The following is a 23,076-nucleotide window of genomic DNA, read 5'->3' as shown; positions in this document are numbered from 1 at the left end:
CTTCGTACTTCGAAAACAAGAGAGTTTTTCCCCAAAGCTGTATACCTCAACCCCCCAACAGTTTCATCTCCGTTGGAAAAAACGCCAAGGCGTGAAGAGTACACTTATATACGGCGTGCTTCGCCCATCCGCAGGTTGCACGTTATAGGAGATGTCCCCGGGGTTTTTTCACGTTAAATAAAGTACGGCGGTCATGGCGCTGTAGTTACCATTTTTCGTGCTGTGAGGAACAAATCGCTAGGATACCGCTTTTCATGACTCTCAAACGCTCTGAGCGATGTGCGGAGTTTACAGATAGGCTTCAGATTGACATATTTATATTTCTAATTACCCCTATATCGAACTATTTCGCGATCCCCTTCGAGTTCGATATATCTGTGTTCGAGTGGGTATCTCTCTCTCTCTCTCTCTCTCTCTCTCTCTCTCTCTCTCTCGATATATAATATATATATATATATATATATATATATATATATATATATATATATATATATATATATATATATATATATATATATATATATATTGTGGGCATTGCGGGTGTACTGTTGTGATATTTATGCGTGGAAGCGACATGACCATTCTTATATCCAGTGTGGAACACGGCGGGTCAATCCCTCTGTTCCTTCTACCCATCCAAACCCATCGCCACTGCCATCTGTGTATAACCATCATCATCCCCGGACAGTTCCGTATTTCGGTGGCCTGTGCTCGGGAGCCTAATTAAAAGTGGTCCTTCAGCATCTCGGAGCTCTGTCTCTCAAGTGGTGGAGGGTGCGCTCGATTCCTCCGTTTACCTCCATCGGTTGCACCGCTGGAGCTTCGATCAGGTCGGCGACTGCCGGAGGCAAACATCCCCATGCAGCAGGAAAGCAGCCGTGGTGCTTCCAACGCGGAGCTCCGGAGAGACAGAGCTCCGAGATGCTGAAGGACCACTTTTAATTAGGCTCCCGAGCACAGGCCACCGAAAGACGGAACTGTCCGGGAATTATGATGGTTATACACAGATGGCAGTGGCGATGGGTTTGGATGGGTGGAAGAACCAGAGGGATTGACCCGCCGTGTTCCACACTGGATATAAGAATGGTCATGTCGCTTCCACGCATAAATATCACAACAGTACACCCCCAATGCCCACACATTATATATATACATATATATATATATATATATATATATATATATATATATATATATATATATATATATATATATATATATATATATATATATATATATATATATATATATAAACAAATGACCTTAGCAAAGAGGCAGAAACACGTACAAAAACCATAACACCGGGGTTTGCCACCTACAATGGTTTCGGGAAAGTAGACTTACGTTCATCAGTGTATAGTTTTCACACGCCTGATACAGCAAAGGAGAGGTAAGCGCAAGGAAAAGAGGATTATTTATACAGTAGATTGTATGAACAAGCCTATTTTCCTAGGTGTAATATGCAGCTTATATACAACTTATATACAGGTTATATATAGGTTATATATACAGGTTGTATATACAGGTTAAATACAGGTTATATATACAGCTTATATACTGCTGCGCGTCTATGCACGGAAGATGTACGCCAGTGACGAGTCTTCATATTCTGTGTTCTTCCCACTTCCTTCTAAAGAATCATAAACTCCCCATTTCTTTGTACCGGGTCGTTATAAATAAAAGCACGCACGAACTGGATACTTAAATATTCGGCCGAAGCACGGCGTTCTTTACAGGCTGCGTATCGGCGTTTTCCAGGGGCCAACTCTGAGCATTCACCCGTCGGCCACGCCGGTGTGTCGGTTCGCAGAGCACGAGGCCGGGCACCTGGGTCTTCTGCTGACCGACCAGAAGCGAGAGGTCCCCCTTCAGGCAGAGGTGCGATTAATTAGTTATCTATCTGGTTTTTCGCTATTATCTATCTGGTTTTTGGCGACGAAAAGCGTTTTCGCTTTTCGTCGCCATCAGAAGAGCAGCCACAACGTCCGGCTTCTATACCGCCTCCTTGGGCTCAGAAGCAAGACGTTATAGAAACCGAGCCACCGAGGCAGGTAGGCAGAGTTCGGATCTTCTTTGTAGCACGCAATGTAATCACTCACAGTTGTTCTCAAAGTCACCGTGGTTAAAGCGGGGCCAGGGATGTGAGCATTTGAAAAAAGAAGAAACAGCATTAAGATAACCAACATATTTCTTTGTTTTTTCAACCACGGTAAATTCGTTGTCAAGTGACCAATCTGCATTGAGGGGAACGCTTTCTGAAATCAATGATTTGGCATCAAATCGTGCGCAGATTGTGAGGGCGGAAGCTCCGCCGGCACATTGGCGCTGCTGCTTAAAACAGTTACATTTTTTTCATAGTAAACAAAAAAATCATCGGGTACTTAGGTATTTTAATTGCAAGGCGAAAGCGAGCGATTTTCGAAGAGTTCTTCACTGCTGCATCGTGTTTGCGGTGCTGTCGATTCCCCTGTCATGCGGCACGCATCCGAATAATTCTTGTGCCGTCTTGGCGCAATGCAGGGTTAGTGCTGTAGTTACTTCACTTGGCTGCAGCTTTTGGCGACCCGGGTTTAAATCCCATTGGAACCCAAATACGTTTCTTTGTATATTTTATTTACTGATTTTGTTTTGACAGCGGCCGTAATTTGGCCTTATTTGTGTAGTCGACAGCAACTACGGTCACTTTTCGCGTCTGAGAAGACATTTAGGGTTACCGCCTTAACAAGTATGTCGAATATTTTACAGAATTGTGCGGAATCGTCTTTCTTTTAATATTAATTATTTTTCTAAAAAAGCATGAAGAGAACCTGTTTGTTTTTTCGCACGCCCCTCAAAATTTTATGAAAACGTAGGCGGGACGCGTCCGAACTATCACGGGTGCTCTGGGGACAATGGGATCGCGCGGACTGGCCTGCTTTCTTCCGCCTTCAGAAGAAGTGAACGTGTGGTCTTCGGTCCCGCGAAGTGTTAGTCGAAGCACCCGAAAACCAATGCAGAGTAAGAAACAGCTCCCCGGCAGCATGCATGTGAGAAAACGTCATTGAAAATGTGGGGCAACAAATACGGTGCACTCCAGTGCAAATGAATACATCGTTGTTACATTGGAACAGGAAAAAATTGAACCCAAATTGAACCCGAACCCAAACGTTAGGCCTACGAAGTGCGCACCAGAGAGTTGCTGCGGGTATTCTAGAAAAGTGGTGCGTACCCCACAGTAGCACGTACTCGAGGTGTGGGATTGGCCAAGCAAAGAATCCATCACGCGCAAGCTTAGTCTTCAACCATTGGCGTCGCTAGATGGAGGTTGCACGATCTTTATCTTGTGTCGCTTGATATTTTTATACATTTTTGTCAATGCCCATATGTACGAGATTTCGGCGCACGCTAAGCATCCCTAAGGAGTCAAAATTAATCCGGCGCGCCTCATCGCCTGCGTTGCGCCGGCGTGTTAAACCCTACGATCAATCGATATATTTCTTTCAATCGGCGTTTATTGCCATAAACAATAATAAATAAATAAATAAATAAATAAATAAATAAATAAATAAATAAATAAATAAAATCAATTACTCACTAACTAACTAAATAAATAAATAACCAAATAAATAAATAAATAAATAATACTTCTTAAACCGGAGGTAGTCATGCTAGGTTTTCATATTACCAAGAACCAGTAGGAATATAACAGCACACCTCTGCTGTGTTTACATTCAGGTCCTGGCACCGGGAATAACAAGCTATGTCCTCGACTTTTCTGGTCCCCGCTACGACGTGTACCTGAGCAAAGTTTTGAAATTCACTCCACGCCGTGCTCCGCTCGACGGCTTCTGGTTGGTGAGTCTCACCGTCAAACCCTTTCGCCCGCATCGAAGAAATGGTGAGCGATAGCTGAAGAACGCGCGATGGGAACTCCACTGACATACGGGTATCCCATATTCCGAGAAGTGTTACGTGAACATTGAAGGCAGGCCTTCAAGTACGCATGCTAGTGTTGCACGGCTTATTTTTACCTTCCACGTTTAGTTTGTGAACTTCGGTAATGTTTTTTTTATTCCTTTAGCCATTGTACCTTTAGCCAAGAATAAGTGAAAAAGAATTCATATTTGGGAATTATTCTGCCTGACGGTATGTCGTTTCGCCTCTTTCGTTGCTTCGTCGTAATACACACAAAGGTAGCACTTAAGAACTGCCTAAGCATAAAAAAAGACTCCCACTTCCCCTCGCGGGAACCCCTGTGTAGATGCGACGCATAGGGGGTTCCGTTGTTGTTTCCGTTAGGTTGATTCTGCCATCGCGTAAAACGTGCCGTGAACCCCCTGCCGCGGCTATGACGCAACGTGGCGCGGCTATGACGCAATACAGTCCAACACAATCCACTTTAATCAAATCAAATCAAATCAAATCAAATCAAATCAAATCAAATCAAATCCAATCCAATCCAATCAAATCCAAGCCAAGCCAAGCCAATCCAATCGAATCCCATCCAATGACACTCGCGAGAGAGTGTTCGCTATCGGAGAGGAGAGGGGGTGAGTGGCGGAGAGCGCAGCTCGCGCGGCGAGGAGAATGGGGGAGGGGTGTGGACGGACAACAACAACGCCGTATGGAGGGACAAGGCGAGTGAATGAGATGCAGTCGCATCTAATACAACATTTTAAACATGAAAGCACTCTACCCACAGCGCTATTATTTAGTGCCAACCTCTTACCTCTGTCGAGACGCGCTAACCCTGAAGAAGGCCTTCACCTGGGTTATTTTCCTGCGGTGGAGATGAAAAAACCAGTTTTACTTCTAAAGGCATTTTTTGTGTGCTGTCAACTGTAAATATTTCTGCGAAGTTTACGTCTTCACGATATTGGGAATCGTTTTTCAACAGCGAAGCTGTTTAGCAAATCGTAATTTTTTGTTGGTGCAGTTAAAAATATCAAGAAATTGCCGAGCGCTCACACTGGATCCTGGCCCTGAGGCAACCGCCCGGCTGTTAACAAAACTAAGAAAATGCCTAGCGCTCACGTGTGCGTGCGTCGCGACGACCACCCAGCGTCCCCTGTGCACGTATGTCAAGCCAAGCATACCCACTGAGGGAGATTGGTCAAGATTGGCAAAGAAAAAAAAAATCTCCGGTGTTCGCCGTAAGCGTGACAACACTTGCTGGAAACGAGACACACATGCGGACACCCCCCTCTTCCCCCTTAAGGTGATGTCCAATGATTTTCATTTTCAAAAAAAAAAATTAAGGGAGCTTACACTTATAGCAACAGTGATGGAATATAGGTAGTTGCTGCAGCGAAGAGGAAGCAAATCTGCTGCAATCGTGGACTTATGCCGTCGTGATGATCGTGAAGGCTGCGTACAGCTTCACCGCCTTCAAGTCTTACGCGTTAGTGTGAGCTTACTTCATATATATCCAAAAAGAATTCAATCAGATATTTTCAGATTGCCACATTTAGGTGAGCACAATTTCTCCTGCGGGTAAGGCTGTGTGTTTGGTTGGTCTGCGACACGAAGAAAATCAAAATGTGCCTCCTGTGTCACTGCTCCTTTTTAAAAGGAATTACACTCTCACAACGGAAGAAACCAATGAAAGTAAAGATACTGAAAGCCCCGTTATGACAAAATTGCATTAATCAATATTCCGCATTATTGGAAACGTTTCGTCGTCCTCACCGTCGTGCACAGAAAGCAAATCATACCGGCCTTTAACGAAATACTGATTATAACGAAGCCAGTTTTTTGTACCAAAGGCTTCGTTAGAGCGAGGGTTTGCTGTATATTCTGGGAATATCAGTTTAAATCGCAAGAGTAAAAGATGGAGCTCGTCTCTACCCTTCCTTGAAAGGACCGGAACGAGCCGACGCTGGCTACCGTGGAGCCACCTGGCGGCTGCGCGATGGACGGCTGGGACGAGGTTCCGTACCTGCCTGCGATGCTTCTGACGTCCGAGGCCCCGCTTAACCGGAACACTCTCTGCATGTCTCAGCAGCTGGGGGCCGGGCCACACTTCGTTGCCCACAACGCCATACCATACCAGCAGGCAAAGGCTGCCCATGAGTACGTACTCGTCACTTTTATCAGAGTCCCTCAACGCTTTTCTGGTCATTAAATCCCGGCCACAGTTTCATACAGGGACAAAAGCTGCCGCCAGGGTCGCCGCTGTCAGAAAGGGGGCATTCCGCGCCCGCGCCACCCGCGCGCACAGCGGACCGCTGAAGCTGCTGCCCGTTCGGGGCAGTTGTTGACAGCGCAGAATATGTTCCGCTATCACGCATATTTAGTTTGACACACAATAGGGTTGCTGCATTTGCGTGTAAAAAAGCTGTCATCGGGTACCTTTGCAGCATATCGAGGCTACGAAAAAAATTGACGCGTGTCCTCGATGTGAATCTTGGCGAGTGGGCGAAGCACTGGGGATCGGTCTTACCTTGAATGACCGTGGCATTGTCCACTCGCGCATGTAAATAAGAGACAACGCGTGTGTGCAGTATATACGACTCCAATCCAATCCAATTCATTCTAATCCAATTCAATGCTCCTTGCGCATGCGCAACACTGTTTACATGGACGCCAAGGGACAAGCCACGGACAAAGCGAAGTCCTAAGGGGCTTCGCCCCGAAAAGCTAGTTGTGCCTATACGCAGCAATTATTCATGTACGTGCTGTTGCGTCAGTCTTTTAGGTGCGGAGTACCTTAGGACCGCACAATGTCCGTCCGCGTCCATGCGCATAGCATTTACAATCGCAAAACATCACACAGACACCGGCAGGATTCGAGCCTGTGTCTCGTAGACCAGACAGAGTTAGTGTCAGTCGTCTTACCCGTTGGGCCACGACCATGAGTTAGTACCCGAGGGTCAAACGGCTTACTCCCTCGCCTGCAACGGTGCGGAGTACCTTAGGACCCCTCAAAGTCCGTCCGCGTCCATCCGTGCACACACCACCATCAATCGAAAATCAAGTGAAATTCAATTTGAGCCGGATGTTGCAGTTTCATTTAGGGAATAATCAATGTGCAACTCACGGCTCAAATCGAATGACGGTCGGGGCGCAAATCGGATGTCACTCGGGGCGCAACTTGGGTGTCATTTCGAGTCCCCGTACTCCGCACCCTCGCCATCATCCACGGAGTGGGGATGCTGTCATTTTTATGTCGCGCAAGGCAGCATAAGATTGTGCTGTATTTAGGCGGACGTTATTTACTTGGGTTTGTTACACTGGCGATGCCCAAGATTTAGTAACTCGCAGACATGAGCCACGCCCAGATGCAAATCGGGCGAGTTCTGTGTGACCCGATCGTTAAGCGGCCGGTGTTCGCAGCGGCTGCGGTACCAAAATAAAACTATAGATTTTTCGCGTTTACAGTTTACTGGCGTAAACATCAGTCCTGTGCGCTGATCGCATAGACCTTCAGCGAAATTTCAAAGCGCGAGCGGTGAAGATTTCGTCGCGTGAATACAGGCTGTTCTTTAGTATTCTAACGCCGCTGCCTCGCGTTCATTTTCATGGAACTTCAGCAGGATAGTGTTACACAGGCACTGCGTGAGAAAAAGTGCGTGTCACGTAAGATTGTGCGGTCGCTCAGGGGCATTCGCAAAGCTCCAACATCGGAATGCGTTGCGCTCCCAGAAATGTCCCACTCTCACGGGGCAAATCGCACTACCACTTCGATGTTGTGTCGCGAAGTTACAGTTGTCTACTCTACTACCACATAGCGAGCGAGCTTCATTAGTTTAAAAACGGCTTAGACGGGCTGTATAGTTCAAAAACCCCAGATAATCAATAAAACCACCGGAAGCTGCATTGTTGTTATTCTTTTGGTGGCAGGGCAAACGTGTTCGAGGGGTGCTAGAAGCAGCCGCAGGGGCGCTTTCCGCCTTTCATTGTTGGTCTGGGATGGCCGGTATTCGTGTCTAGCCGATAAAATAATCCCAACCACGGAAACGTTGACAATGTCTTTTTGCCGTAGGTATTAGGCCCAAGGGGCGCCGATGGTACCTTGTGACGCCAGCGGACGGTCTCTCTAGTTGCCGGGGGCAATTACCCCATTAGAGCGCGGAAAGCGCGGGTGCGTCCTTGTCGGTGAGGTTACTCTCGATGCTGCGTCATTCGTGGGCCAGAGATGAACAGGGAAAGGCGCCCGTTGGCTCCTGAAGAAGCTGTTCTGTCCAAGGTACGCAACGAGGTCCAAATTCGTTGCGGGTCTACAGTGTCTCCACGACGGTGGATATATGTGACGGGGGACTGACAGCTCCTTTCGTAATGCGCACGCCGTGTTGACAAAGGCAGGTATTTTGTCGGCATCTGAGCATAATTTTGGCGCGCGTCGTAGGACCAATACTTTAAAAAGGCCGCCCGATTGTCGATGGTCAACGCTCAGAGTTGATAATCCGTCAGAAAGTTTTTATTACTGATGTGGTTGTGCCTTGATGAATACCTTGGACTTTGAGTGAGAGTAAGAGTGTGGATCAAGTGATTGTTTGTCGATGAAACTTTCCTCGTCATGACCCGTCAGTGGTCCAGAGTGTTAGTAGTTTCTCCTCATGCTCTTTTGGGACACGTCCTTGAAGGCGTAGTTCTAATGTAATAAAACTGAAGTGTTTGGTGCTTCGGGGTGGATCTAAAAAGGCTAGAGACAAGGGTCAGTCGACCAAACGAGAGGAAACAACGGCAAATAACTGAAGGCCCTCACGACTAAATATCCTAGGGTTCCCACCTGTCCTGTTTTTCACCGGCCTGACCGGTCTTGTAGACAGAGGACTGGTTGCCGGTTTGTACGTAAAACCCGCTCTCATTGACCGCTTTTTTGGCCATCATGCCGAGATTCTTTTTTTGGCGTTTTATAAGCGTCACTTCTCCAACTACGATGGTAATTTTATGAACGCACTCCATGCAAAGACACGTGAGCTAACAAAACAAGTAGAGCTCAGGCGAGATGCAAAGAGCTTTAATGGATGAAGTAGGCGCTTCTACACTTTTTAGTGCAGCTCATTCAAAGCAATAAGAAAAATCTCTCACTTTCAGTACAAACGTTGTGTGGCTCTTCCTCTAGGAAAACGCTACAATAAATGACAATGCGTGTGAAAAAAAAGAACGTGCTTTTTTGTTTTCAACAGACATTCAACCTTCTAAATACCACGCCCTCCCCCCTTCCCGAAAGGCCGGTTGTTTTGTTTTTTTTTTCGGGGAAAAGTGGCAACCCCAAACAGGGTAAGCTAAGTGCATTTGGGTATTTCAGTGTTTTCATGTCAATTGTGTACATTCGTTAATTGCGATGTCTTGAATTGTAACCAAATGTCGTCGTCTGTAGAATAAAAAGAGTTAACCCCAGGACCCCAAAACCACTTCCCAATTAATCCCAATATCAGAGTCCTTCAGTGTCCTTCAATGTTTTTAAAAGCATTGAAGGACTCTGGCTGCATGCTATCGAAGCGGAAGGCCAAAAGCAGTCTCATCAATATGACAAAAAACGTCACATCGACTAAATATTTGACACTGTGAAAACAGCTGGAAGACGCCGTCTGATTCTGTTGGAGCGTAGCTTCGTCAAAGCAGCGCGCAGGTCTCTTCTCACCCTTCGTGCTCCCAGCGTGTTCCGCGACGGCTTTGACGACATAACAAACTCCTTCCATGACTTTGCGGCGCAGTTTCCTGACCAGAGAGAGAGAGAGAGAGAGAGAGAGAGAGAGAGAGAGAACAACTTTATTGAGTCTCCTGCAGTAATCCCAGTCATCGCACCCTCTTTAGGTGGGTTTATTTATTTATTTATTTATTTATTTAATTTTATTTATTTATTTATTTATTTATTTATTTATTTATTTATTTATTTATTTATTTATTTATTTATTTATTTATTTATTTATTTATTTATTTATTCGTACATACTGCAGGCCCAGTTTGGGCCCAAGCAGGAGAGGCGGTACAGCACATACAACACACGCAAATAAACAGCACAAAATGTAGCCGCACATTATGGCAAACAAAATATCAAACATCGAAACAACAATACATAAAAAACTTCTTGGAGTGACGTGGCGGGACGTCTTGTCAGCGGGGAGAGCTGCTCGCGGCGGACTTCAGCGTACTCGGGTTAGCGTACTCGGCTTCAGCGTACTCGAAATGGCCGTGTGTTGGACACCGTAGTCTTCAGATCTCAAAAGCGTTGAGGCACTCTGCTTTTATTAAATGCGATTGCCTTTCTTGGCTACCAGAAAGGCAGATATTTTATTTTGTCTGTCTGTCTGTCTGTCTGTCTGTCTGTCTGTCTGTCTGTTCAAATACTTCACGGCCTACAGAGAAAACGCGAGAGAATGCTTGAACAGCACGCATAAATGCGCGAGACGGTCCTAACCCACGAAAACTACTGCCCTTGCTCATATATTTCTACGTTATTCAGTGCAGAGGAATGCTACAACGTATCTAAGACAATATATATACATAATAAGGGTATGCCATTGTTCCTTTTTTTTAAGTAAGGGCTCACGTTGGATACGTTTTCGGGCAGCAAACGAAAAAAACAAAAGAACGCATTAAAAAGGGGTTAAAAGGCAAGATAAAAAACTGGGGTTGATTCCTCTGTCATAGGAAACTGTAAAACATGAAAGTGAAATGTGCAGCCATATCTACTTCTGAGGTTTTTGAGTCGGCGGCTGTCTTGTGGGTGTGCTTTGCGAGCGACGTCCTGCTGGCGGGTCGCTTCGGCAAAGGTGTACTGGCATTATTTCCGTGACGGATATGACGGCAGGGAAATCTTCGTGTGTACCGGAATAAAACACCTTCGGTTTAAATATAAAACCTGAAAATGAACAACCCCAAGTGTAACGTACTTTTAGTACTAAAGGTGGCTTCCCCGCAAGAAGACCCTGTGTGCAGGGGTGCACCCTTTACAGGCCGCTTGCTTTGTTGCACTTGCGTCCTTTCCGTGACGAATATGACGTCAGTGAAATCTTGTTGTAGTCCGGAATAAAATACTTGCGTGTTGAAAAGCAAAGTATAGAGCAAAACACTTGGACTCGAGTTTCTTCAAGTGGGACTGATAAAAACGATGCGCGCTGTCTGAACAGATGCGGCGCCAGCACTGAGAACGCGTGAATTTTGCAGGCAAGTGCACCGTCACTGACAAATGAAAAGCGAACATAAAATAATGAATTAGAACACGCAAAATTAGATTGTCGTATGTGGAGACCACATAATAACATGGTTGTGTAATATTTAGAAACTTAGTGTTCCAAACTTTGGCATGGCTCGCTGCGACAATTTCACTGGCATGGAAAGTAATTGCGATACTTGTGTGTTCTGGTTTATATTTTCCTGTTCGCATATCGTTTGTCTATTGCTGTGCATAACTCCATCGCATAAATCAGGGGAGGAGGGGAGGCAGAGAGAAGAGTGGTCGGGGAAGAGGCGATAATAGGTGCGTTCTGGGGCAAAACACTGTCATGCTTTGGAAACTTGTGCGGCAAAGCGACTAGATATGCTGCCATTTTAACACAAGTTTTATGCCTGGATACACCAAGATGTCACTGACGTCATATCCGTCACGGAATTGACGCCAGTACAACGAAGCAAGTGGCGTGTGAAGGGTGCACCCCTGCACACAGATCTTTATGCGGAGAAGCAACCTTTATAACTAAAGAGCGATGCTACTTGCCTAAAAAGCTTTTTGTGCTTGCCCTAAGCAGCGCTAGTATTAAACCAAGAGTATAAAACATAGGTATATTAGTGCTTTTTGGTAAAATAACATGTCATCACCCCGCTACAATGGGGAAACCAACACAAACATGAAATCATCATCATCATCAGTACGTTATACATAGGGTTGCTCGTTTTCGGGTTTTCTATTTTAACACAAAAGTGTTTTCTGCTTGGATACAGCAAGATTTCACTGACGTCATATCCATCACGAAAATGACGCCAGCCCACCTTCCCCGAAGCGACCGCCAGCAGGACGTCGCTCGCCAAGAACACCCACATGACAGCCGCTGACCCCCAAATCGTGCTCATTTCGCTGCAGATTTCGCCGCGTATTTCACTTTCGTGTTTTACGAATGCCTATGACAGAAAAATCAAACACTGTTTTTTTTTCTCCTTCATTTGCCGCTGCTCTGGGTGAAAGGTACAAGCGAAGAAAAACAACGTCGGTAATTCTTTTACCAGCGCGGGTAAAATTTTCACGAACTTCTTTTTTAATTCGTTGTATTGAAAGAATTTAAAAAGGCATATCATGGTGGCGCGATGAGGAAAATTGGCGACACAGAAGAAAAAAGTTGTTTGCTTGCATGGGTATTAGCATACTCGTCGTCATATCCGATGCTGTTCGCAATATTTTGCCAGGGGGAATTAACCATATTTCTTTTCCTGCTCTTCCTCCTTATTCTTCTTGTTGGCGTGTCGCACTCTGTTTCTACTATTACCCCAACGCCCTCACCAGTATGACCAAAATAAAAGCTCTGATTCAGGTGTGATCGTAAATATGGCCCTATTCTGTTCCCCCGCAGCGTGATGGGGAAGCTGTTCAGAAAGCGGCCCCTCATCGTGAGCCGTTCCAGCTATTCAGGGATCGGTAAATATGCCGGTCACGTGATCCATGGCCTCCAGCCCACCTGGCAAGACCTGCTGCTCAGCGTGCCAAGTAAGCGCCGGCTTTTCCTGAAAACCAGACGACAAAGGGCCGGCAGGTGCAGAGGGAACCATTATTGTTATTTGCAAAATGATGGTGACAATGTCCCCATGCGCGGAAATCGGGGAACTTCTTTCACAGCACCGGCTTTGTCGCTCCTCGGCCAGCTCCTCGATTTCGCACGATACCGCATGTGCGGCCTTGTACGGGCAGCTCTCGTGGTTGTCAATTTCTTCTTCTTGTGTTTGGTCTGTTTTGCGCTGTTCCCCTATTTGTAATCATGCACCAACTCGCCCAAGCCTTCACACCTTCGGCATACCGTCGCCGTCGAGCATACTCGGATTATTTTGTCGTCTATTCGGCCCTGCAGTAGCCTTACACCCCGTTTCACGGAATGCATAAACGGTGACAAAGAGCAACAGTAAGGGTGCTCAGTTCGGCGCTTATCTGCGGCGCGAAGAGTACCGGCGGTAACAGGCCCAGCAAGGAACGAGCGGGAAGACTGACACAGGCAGGAAAGAGCAACGGGAGACAAACCTTTTTTAACTTCTCTTTGACAACGTCGTCCTCGGCACTTTCGAAGGCACAGCCCTGTCCACGAACTGTGCCCACGTCTTTTCGGGCTCTTCCCTTCTGTCTCGCGCTCTGGCGACACGCCGACCCGTTTCTGTTGACGTAGGGAGTCAGAAATGTTGCCGACATGCCCCATCGATTGTTCACACAATATTAACGTAACATGGGCTCCACGCAAGCTTCCTGTATTTCCGACTCTGTTCGCGCAGCAGGAACTGTGGAATTGTGATAAAATATAGTAATTATAGCGCTTACGGGATGAGCTGAGTTCAAACTTGAAGGAAACGAAGAAAGGTCAGTGGTTCGCGGTTTTAAGTTTCAAACTCCATAGAATCATTGCAGAGACTGCGACATTCAGCATATTTTAGAAAGCTGTAGGACTTCACAAATAAAAATTTCTGGTAGAATTCATATGCCAGCCGCCCTATTATTATTCTCACCATCAGCTCCAAACCTTCGGCATCCCCAATATTATAAATGTAAACTTTTATCTGGGAGTCCCGAACTACAAAGAACAAGAACTAGCATAAAAAATTTCTGTTCTCTCGTTTGGTTGAGTACCTGTACACTTAGCGTGGCCAACAGACGCCACCATCCTTGTTTATGCTGTTGCGTGCCTATACGTTTTTCCACAAAAGAAAACAAAAAGAAACGAAGACTGAGCGGTGAGCATTGAGAGCAGCATAAGATAAATAAAGATGCAAGGCTGCCCGACGAGCGCTTTCAACTTCTGTGAGTAAACACTCCAGTTGATGTGCACGACTATACGCGTGACAAGCTGTCAGAGATTACAGAGTAAAGTTGGCAGGCGCCCGTCGTTCATCCCTGTTCGAATAATTCCAGGGCCAGGGTGAAAATATTATCATGCCGCGTCTGTGGATATTTGAACTTCACATACGACAACGCGTTGTGCCCAGCTTTGATGTGACAGACAAACAACAAAAAACAAAAACAAACAACTCAATGTCGGCGAAACCTTGACACCCTTTCATTTTTCGCGCGCAAGCGTAATTGCGGGAGACAAGAAAAAAAGCGGAAGCCAGGCACAAAAGCATTCCAAGCACCACGCCCGACCTCATCTGACTCTGGTTTGTGTAAGGATGAAGGCGCTAAGCCATACGTTAACGCCTCAATTTAATCGTTGTTGACTCCCATTTATCGGGTCAGTGAAAGCGCGTCCGTTCTTGTTTATGCTTTATTTGACTTTGTCCGAGGTATAGCTATTCCTTTACTAAGCTAACATTTCTTCCTACCGTTAAATGCTGAGTCGCGGTGAAATTACTGAAGCGTCAACAATGAAAAACGGCTCTGCTTCACGGGTACTGCATTGCAGGGATCGCCATTTCGGAGTACCTGGACAGGTGGGCGGGACGGGAAGTGAAAAGGAGAGGGTGCAGGCGAAGTGGGGTTATATCAACACAAATCTCTTACGCTACCACAATCGCACAAATCACCACACTGACCAGAACGCTCTCCGTAAGGCCACCGTACATAGAATGCCACTATGTGACTAATGCGGTCGCGCACCCTTCACTCGACCGGAGTGGATAAAATGGTGGATACTACTCGTGGTCCAGTAGGGGAAGGTGAAGAAGGCAACAATTTTATTCGACTGAAGAGCTGGTACGCGGGCGGGGTCCTTAAACCAGGAATCCGTTGGTTATACCAGGCATCTTCACTCTTTCGGTCAGCCAGCCTATTCTGGTCAGAGCTGGCAAGTTCACTCTTCCGCTGCTCTTACTTGGGGGTGACATCACCCATTACACATCCCCAGCGCAAACAATGAAATGCTTTTGCACTCGACTTGTCCTGTGTGACAACGGCTGTCTGCAGCTCTTTTGATAACCGACTTTGCAGTGCTGCTGACGGCAAGCCTGCTGGGTATGCCGTTGAGCGGCGCCGAGATCTGCGGAGAAGGCTTCGACCGGTCTTTGCCCATTGACGAGGAGTTATGCGCCACGTGGTTCTCCCTGGCCATGTTCTACCCTTTGGTCAAGACAAACAAACCGGAAATCTATGTGAGTATGGCAGCGCCCTTAAGGGCATAACTGCGACGAGTGCGCAACAGGCAAGCTTGTGCCTGTGGCCTTTTCTAGCGAAGCTTATATTAACTGACTTGCGCCGTAAAGTGGCGTAATCCTGAAGCCTTCCCGAGGACTCCCACTTCTCTGTCGCGGCGGTCGCTCGCCGTTTGCAGCTGGCGCTGGCGCGCGCGTCCTAGTGCCGCGCTATATCACGCCACAACGGGAGCCGGTCAGCGCCGTCGGTCGCATCACGCCACATCGCAGGTGCGGCTGCTCGCTCTCGTTGGGAACTTCCCTTATAGCGCGGCATGGGTAGGCCGCAGATGGTTCGCTGCGCGAAATAGCGGTCACCCATTGAAGAACGCAAACATTCCCGATAATCGCCGAAGAATGATCTACAATAATGTAAAAAAAAGCTGCGTTCAGGTAAAACTCAGCAAAATGCAAGTTATTGCCTTATTGGTGCTTCTGCGTTTTGCTTTTGGCTTAAGTGTTTTTTGTTTTTTTTTAGTTTTATGGTCATTGCGTTTCGACTTTGGTCGTTTTCGCTTTCACTGAGGCCAAGCTTCGCGTGCAAGCCTGTTTCCGGGGGGAAGCGGTTCATTTTTTGTGTTCATACATTCAACAACATTTTATCAATCCAAATAAATCGTATCCATACAAAGGAGAGAGAAGGAAAAAGTCGTTTTATTTCGCTCAGGCGTGAGAGTGAAACTCTATGCCGGAAATCCATGCGCTGCCCTAGCCGTCTTGGCCTTTGCCAGTGTCTGGCTCTCCAGTCGACAGCTCATTAACGATGCCTCCCACAGCTCAGCAAAGGAACGGGTGGAGAGGGGTGGTAGGGCTGGGCCGTTCACGCATTCCAGGATTGCATATTCTAGGGTACCTCAGTGTTGGAAAAATTTGCACTGAGCAGTGTACTGTGTGGGGACAAAATTAGTGCATTCGGGCTAAGTGTATTTACGTGCCTGTTTGTAACTGTAAGATTATGAGTAGAGTCACGAACAAATAGAAGGCGAACACAAATAAGGAGTGAAATAGAGCACATAGCTGCCCCGATTTGCAATCAATTAAAACTCAATTGCGGGAAACACAGTGATACAAATTGTGCTATTTGACCAAAAAATACAGATTCCTTGTGTAGTCTCTCATGAGGCTAATCCGTTCTCGGTATTACAGAATTATCGATTTAACAAAATGATCGCGGGTACCGGTGACTTCGTTAAGTCAAAGTTCAATTGAGTTTGAATAAATGCAAGTTCTTGTCTGGTTTATTTACAGTTAGGACGTGTATACTTACAGTACTTTCCGACCCAAAGGACGCTGATACTTCACGTTCATGCATCACAATCCTATAGTTTGCGTGCGCTGGTGTAAACTTACATGTTAGAATTTCTCTCGATAATGAGTTCTATTTCCGTGCTGAGTTTAGTGATGATCCAGCCCAAAAGAAAAAAAAATGGCGTAGCTTTCCCTTGTGGTGCATGGCTGGAGAAACGGCGGAGCTGGGAGTCAACCTAGCTTTTTTTCGGTTTTGCTAAGTTTTGCTAGGTTTTGCAATTGTTTGCTAAGTTTTGTTAGGTTTTACGATGCTCCTATTAGGCTAGGATAAGTGTTGAGCGGTGACGTAAAGTTTAGCCGGATTTCAGAAGTCCATTCCGGTTGGTCCCACGGAGGTGACAGCGGATCCTAGGCAGGAAGAAGCTGGTTCGACCGCAAGCTCCGCTGTTTTTTCCGGCCGCGCACCATTTGTGTGAGCTGCGCCATTTTATCAGTTATAGTGTCCCAAGGAAGACTATCATCCTTATAATTGTATAGGGATAGGGTGCGCGTAGACATATGCCCCTTGCGCTCGCCCTCAAGTAGGCCCGAAAGCTGGGTTCACTGTTATAATGCCCTATCTGCGGTGGTGCACCATTCACAGGCAACAAGGCAACCATTCACAGGCAACTCGAGTGTAAGATTCAAATGTGTAAAAGTGTGTATTTTGTTTTCACTGTATTGATTGATATTGGTGTTTATTTTCTTCTCTCGCGGCTTATGAGTGCCTTTGCGTCCTGTATTTATACACTCTGCGTACACTAAGTATTGCACTTGTTTCGCTTAATTGTTAATTAAGTTTCTTTTCCCTGCTGTCTATCTTTATCTGGGCCTCAACTAGCTTCGGCTATTGGCCCAACATCTTGTTGCACATTTGTAATGCGCAAAATTATCTAATAAATATGAGAAAAAAAATATGAAATGAACAATGTTATTTTTTTGCTCAGGCCACCGGACCAATCTCGAGCTTAAACAGCTCCGCTGTTAAAAAGGGAGCGGAATAATAAGCGTAAGACAAGGGTAATGGTGTGTTCACCGAAGGTTCAGGACAGTTGCATGCGGTGGTAAAAAAGTATTGGTATTGGTAAAAAAATATTGGTGGTAAAAAAAAATTCCCGCGCCTTCCCGCGAGGGGAACACGAGTAAATGCAGAGCATTGGGGCCTCAGTACTGGTTGAAGGCAGTGTTGCTTCCATCGCTTCTTCCGGGATGCTGGAGTAGCAGACACGAGTAAACGTGGGAGCGAGCATCAACCAAGGAAGGAAGGAGCAACGCAGTGACTTAAGCACGAGCGACCGCTAGCCGCTTTATATTTGCAGCGCGCGCAGTAGAGGGAGAGCAGTACGGGGAGGAGAGCGCGCATACGCAAGCAGGCGCGCGCCCTTCCACGCCCCACCGCGCTGCTCTCACGCACCTGTTACGCCGAGACATATCTTGCTCCGTGGCCGAGACCGCGACGGAGCGAACGGGCCGACTACGATGCATGCGCGCGCCAGCTGCTGTTGAGAGAGATGAGGGAAGGAGGAGAGGCGCACCTGCTGCGGACGCGGAGCTGTTGACGCCGTCCGACGCAGGAAGAGGCGAGGCTAAGAAATGCTCTGCATTTAAAAGTCCTTGGAAGCAGGGATGGAATTCGGCGGACACTGGGCGTCGAGCGGTAGGTGACAACGGCGAAGATTGTCATGATGATGATGTACGGTCGTGTTCAATTTCAAGGTAATCGAGGGAGCATGCTCCGGTGGTCATCTCAAGCGGCACAGTGACCGATTACGAGTCTGTAAACATAAAGGTTGCGCTCCTTTCTTCTTTCCGTCGGTTGTTCCGGGCTGCAACCGTCACCACGATGACTAACTTGCCATCATTTTTCTGCGTTCGTTTCACTTTTGCGGTAATCATGAGTGTACGTCGTTGCATGCATGGGCTATCACTCGCCCCTTAATTTTGCAGTTGATTCCGCCCACTCCTACAAAAACAGAAGAATGCGACTTGCTCAGTGTCCCCGCTATCTCCTTGTCGACGCGTAATAAAAGCAAAAAGCTCCGACTCTTTAGGAGGGAGTCACAACTGCTCAACGAACAGGATCAGAGAGAGAAGCTAATGAGATGTTTCCCTCTCCACGAAAGGTGATGACGTAACGTGATACTGCCGTTTAATTAGGTCGCCGCTCGAGCGATCACCTTAAAATTGATCGCCACTCTATCGTAAGGTCTTTCCTGTTTCAGCAATCTGCTTCGTCTTCCTTCTCGAGCGCCTTTCACAGCGAGATGATCGACATGGTGAAGATTCGGCTAGCGCTGCGCCCTTACCTCTATTACCTCTTCCACCGAAGCCATGTGGCTGGGGAAACCGTCGCGCGGCCTCTGTTCGTCGAGTGAGTGCGCCACCATCGCAGAAATGTTTGCTGCGATTCGTAACGCTCCAATGTCATTCAATTGTGTCTGCAGTCTTAAAACAAAAGACCGCCTGCTTGGCCCTGAATTTTGGTCTCTTACGTAGTAAAACCTTCTTATTAGTGAATTTGAGAATGAGGAAAGAATGACGTCATTTCTAGTGATAGGCTCCAGAAAGGATAACGGAGAAATTGAAACAAACATGCAAGCGAACAAGCTTGCAAGCATGCAAGCAGACAGACAGACAGACAGACAGACAGACAGACAGGCAGACAGACAGACAGACAGACAGACAGACAGACAGACAGACAGACAGACAGACAGACAGACAGACAGACAGACAGACAGACAGACAGACAGACAGACAGACAGGCAAGCAAACAAACAAACAAACAAATGAGGAAACAAACACAAATATGCAATCATGCAAGCCAGCAAGATAACAAACGCACAAACAAACAAGCAAACCAACGAACGTTTGAATGAATGAACAAGCGATGTTAATGGCCCTTTCGGAGGAAGTAGTAAGAACACAGCCTTGTGACTAGTAAAGGGTTCATCATAAACACAAGCAAGGGGGCGCCGTTCTTCTTCTTCCCCTTCGCCTCCTTCCCAACGCACGTATGGAGTATTCATTTGGCCTCCCCGAAGTTCAATTCTTGAGGAGGAATATTAACCTTAGGGATGAGTTTTTTCCTAGTGCGAACAACTTGCGAACATTGCTATGAACAACAGGTCATTACCAGAAGAACTCGGGAACATATCATCATTAGGCGGTAAACCAAACTTCGCATTACTTTTATAATGTTTGCATAATGTTTGCACTGTTTCATAATGTTTGCACTTATGTTTCCATAATGTTTGCAGTGCAAACATAATGTTTGCACTGTTCCACTAAAAAAAATGTCTAGGCGTTCGTCATGATCCAGGTCGTTACTTCCTCGCAATTTCATAGCAAAATAAAAAAAAATGAATTGAATCATCGCCACCGTCGTAGTCACCATCATTAATATAATATTTATTATGATCAGTACCACCGACATTATTACCATACGTGCCGTAATTATGATCATAATTTGTGCCTCTTGAAGGTGAAGAGCAGAGTGAGGAGTTGTATCGCAATACCTTTACTCAAGAGGTTTCAATGTTGTCACGTGTAATGCATTCGTCACCGTGGAGTCATCTGCTCCGTCACTTCTCATCCCGCTCTACATTACTATTAATTCCTTTCAAGCTGAAATTCAGGTCACTTTCCTTATAAAGCCGTAAAAATCACCGCTTTGCCATGAACAATACGTTTTTACTCCGTATATACGCAAACATACGCATCCTATAAGGCTTCCCAAAGAAACAAACGGTACATAGTCCCAATTATGCTGATCTCGAATATATCTTTATAAACGTTTTGATGAAAAAATTTGTTTATTGATTGATTATGAGGTTTAACACGCCGACGCTACACAGGCGATGAGGCGCGCCGTAGTGGACGGCTCTGGATTAATCTGACCACCTGGGGATCTTTAACGTGCGCCCAAATCTCGAACACACTGGCGCTTTCGCTTTTCGGCTTCATCAGAAAAGCGGCCGCCGTGGCCGGGAATCGAATCCGCATCCTTTGGCTCAGCAATACACAACCTTAGCCACTAAGCCACCGCCGTCGGGTGCCGCTCCCCTTTTTTTCCGGTAAAGTAGCAAGTGTTACTCGCGAACCTTAGCCCATTATCTTTCGGCGGCCCTTAAATTAGCTTTAGAGTGCCCCAACCCAGCCCACCACACGATTCTCTTACTTATATAGCGAAAACAATACTTCCTGACATGTTTATAGGTCATACATCGCCTTGCAAGTGACCTTAAGCCGCAGCCGCGCAAGCCGAGCCTTTCTTCCTTTTCACCAGCAGTATAAGTGGTGCGATACCACTTGACTAAGTGAGCGTGTAACCACTGCTTTGCCGGCGCCTGGTCCCTCAGCCTCGCCATCCCTGGGTTCTCTGGCGGAGCTATCAGCGCGTGCCCTTCAACGCAAGCAACAGGTTGAATGATATCATTCAGTAGATGTAGCAGACTGCCGGCTGCCAAATCTCGAGCACTGCATAGCCGTTGCTTTCGCTCGTGACAACTATGTCTAACAGCGTTAAACCTGAGCCGTTTTTTTTATTCCAGATTCCCGAATGACGGCGAGGCCGCGCGCATAGACAACCAGTTCCTGTGGGGCTCGGCACTGATGATAGTTCCCATTCTGAAACCCGTGAGTATTGAGAACCGCGCCACCGTGTACATGTCGTGATTCCATGTTGCTTTCCTTGCGACTGTTGAGGGGCTGGTTAACAAAGCTTTCGTCAACGATAAACCTTCCGCACAGAAAATTTTTTTAAGGCTAAAGCCTTGGAAGTGTCTTCAAACGTGACAAGGGACCGTAATAATAATAATCAATCAATCAATCAATCAATCAATCAATAAATCAATCAATAAACCTTTATTTTCGGTGCCCAGGAACAACCCTAGGGTCTTGGTACTGGTACAGCATATACAAAACATACATAAAAACAAACTAAAATCAAGACAACACAACACACAAAACCGTATGCATGAAAGAAACAATAAACTAAAGATAGTTACAGTAATCTCAGAAAGCAAAACAGCAAAAAAAAAGAAAATAAAAGAAACAGGAGACCTAGCGTTGCAAGCCATGACACTCGGACAGCGAAATGTTGAAGGCACGTGAAAAACAGGAAATACTCACTGAACACGACAGAGATACGTTATACGCATAAAACGAAGGTTTTATAACAAAATGTTCGGAAGTTTCAACTTTGAAAGAAGCTCAGCATTACAAGCACTGGCACTCAAACCTACAGAAATTCAAGCAACGCAAAACCAGGAAATGTGAAAAACAAACAAACAAGAACATGATTTGCCTAAAATAAATACGGCACATAACTTTGCATTGACATAAAGGCACTTAAGCCACAACAGTTTTCAAGTCGTTTAAGAGCAAAGAAAAAGAGCTCTGGAATATATCAAAAGGATCAGAATATTCATTATATGCACATTGTATTCTGCAGATGGACGAGGGTCTTCTACTTAAAGCATCTGTTCTAAAAGTTCGAAATGTTCGGAAAAATTTGTTCAGCAAGTTGACATTGATAAGTGTAACCAAGTCGTCACACAAAATATCCCCATGAAGAAGTTTATAAAGAAAGATAATATCAGCTCGCATTCGTCGACACCGAAGGGAAGGAAGACTTTTCAGAAAAGGCACACTGCCGTTAGCGTCTACTTGCACATGACGGAAGCGGTGCTTAAAGATAAAGAGGAACTTATTTTGAACTCTTTCGATACGGTCACTATTGGACTTGCAAGTTCCATTCCATACAACAGAGCCGTATTCAAGAAGAGGTAAGCAGAGAGCCGAATACAACTTGAAGAAAGGAAAATGACCTTTAAACTCTCTAGAATATCTGCAAACAGCACCCAGACATCGAAGAGAGCGACGGGTAATTTGTGTAACGTGGGAAGAGAAAGTCAGAGAAGAATCAAATAGTACTCCCAAGTCTCGAATTTCAGTCACCCTCGGCAATGCAGTGCTTGCAATTTTATAAGAGTATTGCAGCTGTTGAGTTTTTCTACTATAGGAGATAACTTTCGTTTTTGAGGGGTTCAAAATTAGGTCGTTTTTGGTGCACCAACGATGGAATGACGCAATATCAGCCTGAAGATAATTACAGTCATGAATATTACGCACTTCTCTAAAGATTTTCATATCATCAGCATACAACAAAAAAGAAGAATTTTGAATTACAGAAGCAACGTCGTTAATGAAAATGGAGAAAAGAAGGGGACCCACAACAGAGCCCTGGGGTACACCACTGGTTGCTTTGTACCTAAATGAAGTTTGACCGTTAACACTTACATAGCAATATCGCTGCTGGAGATAGCAACGTATAAGACCCACCAAAGAAGCGTGGACATCTAACAGAATGAGCTCGGCAAGGAATAACGAGTGGTTGACTACATCAAAGGCCTTGCTCATGTCACAGTAGACCACATCAAGCTGGCTTCTACCAATGATTGCTGGGACGGCCTGATCCATGAAGCACGCGAGGTTTGTGGTAGTTGAACGGCCACGCATAAAGCCATGTTGATTAGGAATGAGGAC

The 23,076-nt window shown here is 46.0% G+C and overlaps 1 protein-coding gene across 1 annotated transcript in view; it reads left to right on the top strand.

The window, feature by feature from the left end:
- The window catches only part of LOC144139780 (lysosomal alpha-glucosidase-like), a 65,735-nt gene that overhangs the window by 14,420 nt on the left and 28,239 nt on the right, over window positions 1-23,076 (top strand). Inside the window, exons 6-12 of the mRNA XM_077672040.1 lie at window positions 1,759-1,878; window positions 3,715-3,834; window positions 5,840-6,051; window positions 12,492-12,625; window positions 15,044-15,204; window positions 18,753-18,901; window positions 21,081-21,165. Coding sequence (XP_077528166.1) covers window positions 1,759-1,878; window positions 3,715-3,834; window positions 5,840-6,051; window positions 12,492-12,625; window positions 15,044-15,204; window positions 18,753-18,901; window positions 21,081-21,165 — 981 coding nt within the window. The remainder of the gene's footprint in view (window positions 1-1,758; window positions 1,879-3,714; window positions 3,835-5,839; window positions 6,052-12,491; window positions 12,626-15,043; window positions 15,205-18,752; window positions 18,902-21,080; window positions 21,166-23,076) is intronic.

This window comes from Haemaphysalis longicornis, unplaced genomic scaffold (genome assembly GCF_048455015.1).
Source record: "Haemaphysalis longicornis isolate Haplotype H1 unplaced genomic scaffold, Haemaphysalis longicornis Haplotype H1 scaffold_5, whole genome shotgun sequence".
Taxonomy (NCBI): Eukaryota; Metazoa; Arthropoda; class Arachnida; order Ixodida; family Ixodidae; genus Haemaphysalis; species Haemaphysalis longicornis.
Note: the sequence above shows the minus strand (reverse complement) of the source record. Positions and strands in the feature narration are given on the sequence as shown.